The 1,817-nt window shown below is 37.1% G+C and overlaps 1 protein-coding gene across 1 annotated transcript; it reads right to left on the bottom strand.

The window, feature by feature from the left end:
* Window positions 1-500: 500 nt before the first annotated feature.
* On the bottom strand, window positions 501-1,085 carry LOC124372779. The gene has a single exon (XM_046831188.1). The coding sequence runs from the start codon at window positions 1,083-1,085 to the stop codon at window positions 501-503; it is 585 nt and encodes a 194-aa protein (XP_046687144.1).
* Window positions 1,086-1,817: the final 732 nt, after the last annotated feature.

Genomic DNA, 1,817 nt, shown 5'->3' with positions numbered 1-1,817 from the left:
TTTTGTAGTCTATATATACATATGAGGTTAAAAAATACATGATCAAGTTTTATTTTTTAAAGTAAAGCATCAGCAGTCGTTAGATTAAAATTTAAATTTACCACACAAATATCATTGGACACATAGCAAATTACACCTCCGCACCTAAAATTATTATTACAACAATAGAAAGTATTATATCCAGAAATATTATACAAACCAACCTCATCACTGCCAATCCAAATTTCACTCAGAACAATAAAATTAATTTTATTTTTAATTTGGCTGAAAACTAATAAAAAAATATTGAAATTTTGCCTAATACTTCTTATATTTGCATAAATTAAATTTTGACTGACACTATTTTGAATAGTACAAAAAATATTAAAAGAATTTTGTTGTTGCATTTAGAATAAAATTATTTTAACTGAATTGATTAATTTAATGATTTATGAAAAAAATGTATATGTACTTAAAAATTGCACAACTAAAATTTACTGATCAAAAAGAACTTACTTAATTTATTTCAGTTTGTCCAAGTATTCATACGTAACTATCTTCTTGACAGGGTCGCCTTCGGCTTTCCTCGCGAAAAACTTGCCATCTCGAGACCAGACAAACTTGTAGCCGATATCACGTCCCTTCTGCTTGAGCTTCGCTAGGAATTGCTTATTCTCTGGCGAGAGGTGGTCGTCGATGTAGACTCGCTGGATGGGGAAGTGCTGGTTGACATCTCGGGCCGTGAGACTCTTCTTCTGGCGGGCCTTGGTGATCCACTGCTCCTTCATCCCCTTGGTTGAGAACTGGGCGATGAGTACCAGCTCAATGTCAGTCCTGAAGGAGGGTATCCGGTGTGCTGCACCGACGTCCGTCTCCTTTATATCCACTCCCAGAGCTGCTCCCAAGTCTGCCACCAACTCGGTCACATTTTTATTCTTGGTTACCGGTAGACCACTAATCTCTATGTTTTTCACACGCGAGTTTTGTTCCGAATTTCTCATTCTTTCTTGTAAGTCATTTACTTCCTTACTCAGCGTTTCATTCTTAGCTTTAAGCAAAATATTTTCTTTCTGCAACTCGGCAAACTTGCTTCTTATCTCTTCCATCAATAAAGTTGAAGCATCAAGTTTATCAGAAACATACTGCACCGACGCGACGTCGAGATCTCCCTCATTTCGCTCTTAAACGAAGTCATTTAGGAAAAAAACTTCCTTCTTAAACTCTTCCAAAACCTTGACGAGAAAGTCTTTTGTAAGAACGTCCGATGATGAAGTGGTAGATTTCACACTCCCGTGCGAAGAAAACTTGTTCCTACACCCTGAACATTTCCAGTCTTTCGTCGACCGTTTAAATTTTCCATCGGAAACATTACTTACGCAGTTAAGGTGAAAACTCCTTTCACATCCTCCCGTGCACTTTATACTGCCAGCATCATATTTAACAGCTATCTTTTATTAATCAGATTTTACTAAAATATATTACTCAAAACAGACATAAAGATAGTCTTGTATCCTGTATGTTTCTTTGGATTCTTAGAAGCCCTTCGAGAACTGTCAAAATCTGTCTTCTATTGCCCTGTCTACAGGATATCTCAAGAATAAAAAAGATTTTTATTTCTATTTAGCTTAAAACTTCAGCGGAGCCTGTTACGTTGCATGTGGTAAAAGTAAAAGTTAATTTGGCGTGTCCTTTTTCCAGACCAAGTTAGAGATAACAAGCTCTCTCTAACACAACCTGGGGACCAACTACTTATAAGTGACTTCCGAAACAAGGTGAGCTGCTTGCAAGAACCAGATCGCTCAGCGGTCACCCATTCAAGCAGCAGCTACGCTCGAATT

The sequence above is a fragment of the Homalodisca vitripennis genome, unplaced genomic scaffold (assembly GCF_021130785.1).
Source record: "Homalodisca vitripennis isolate AUS2020 unplaced genomic scaffold, UT_GWSS_2.1 ScUCBcl_3949;HRSCAF=9792, whole genome shotgun sequence".
Lineage (NCBI taxonomy): Eukaryota > Metazoa > Arthropoda > Insecta > Hemiptera > Cicadellidae > Homalodisca > Homalodisca vitripennis.
The sequence above is the reverse complement of the archived record's forward strand: the minus strand, read 5'-3'. Positions and strand labels throughout refer to the sequence as shown.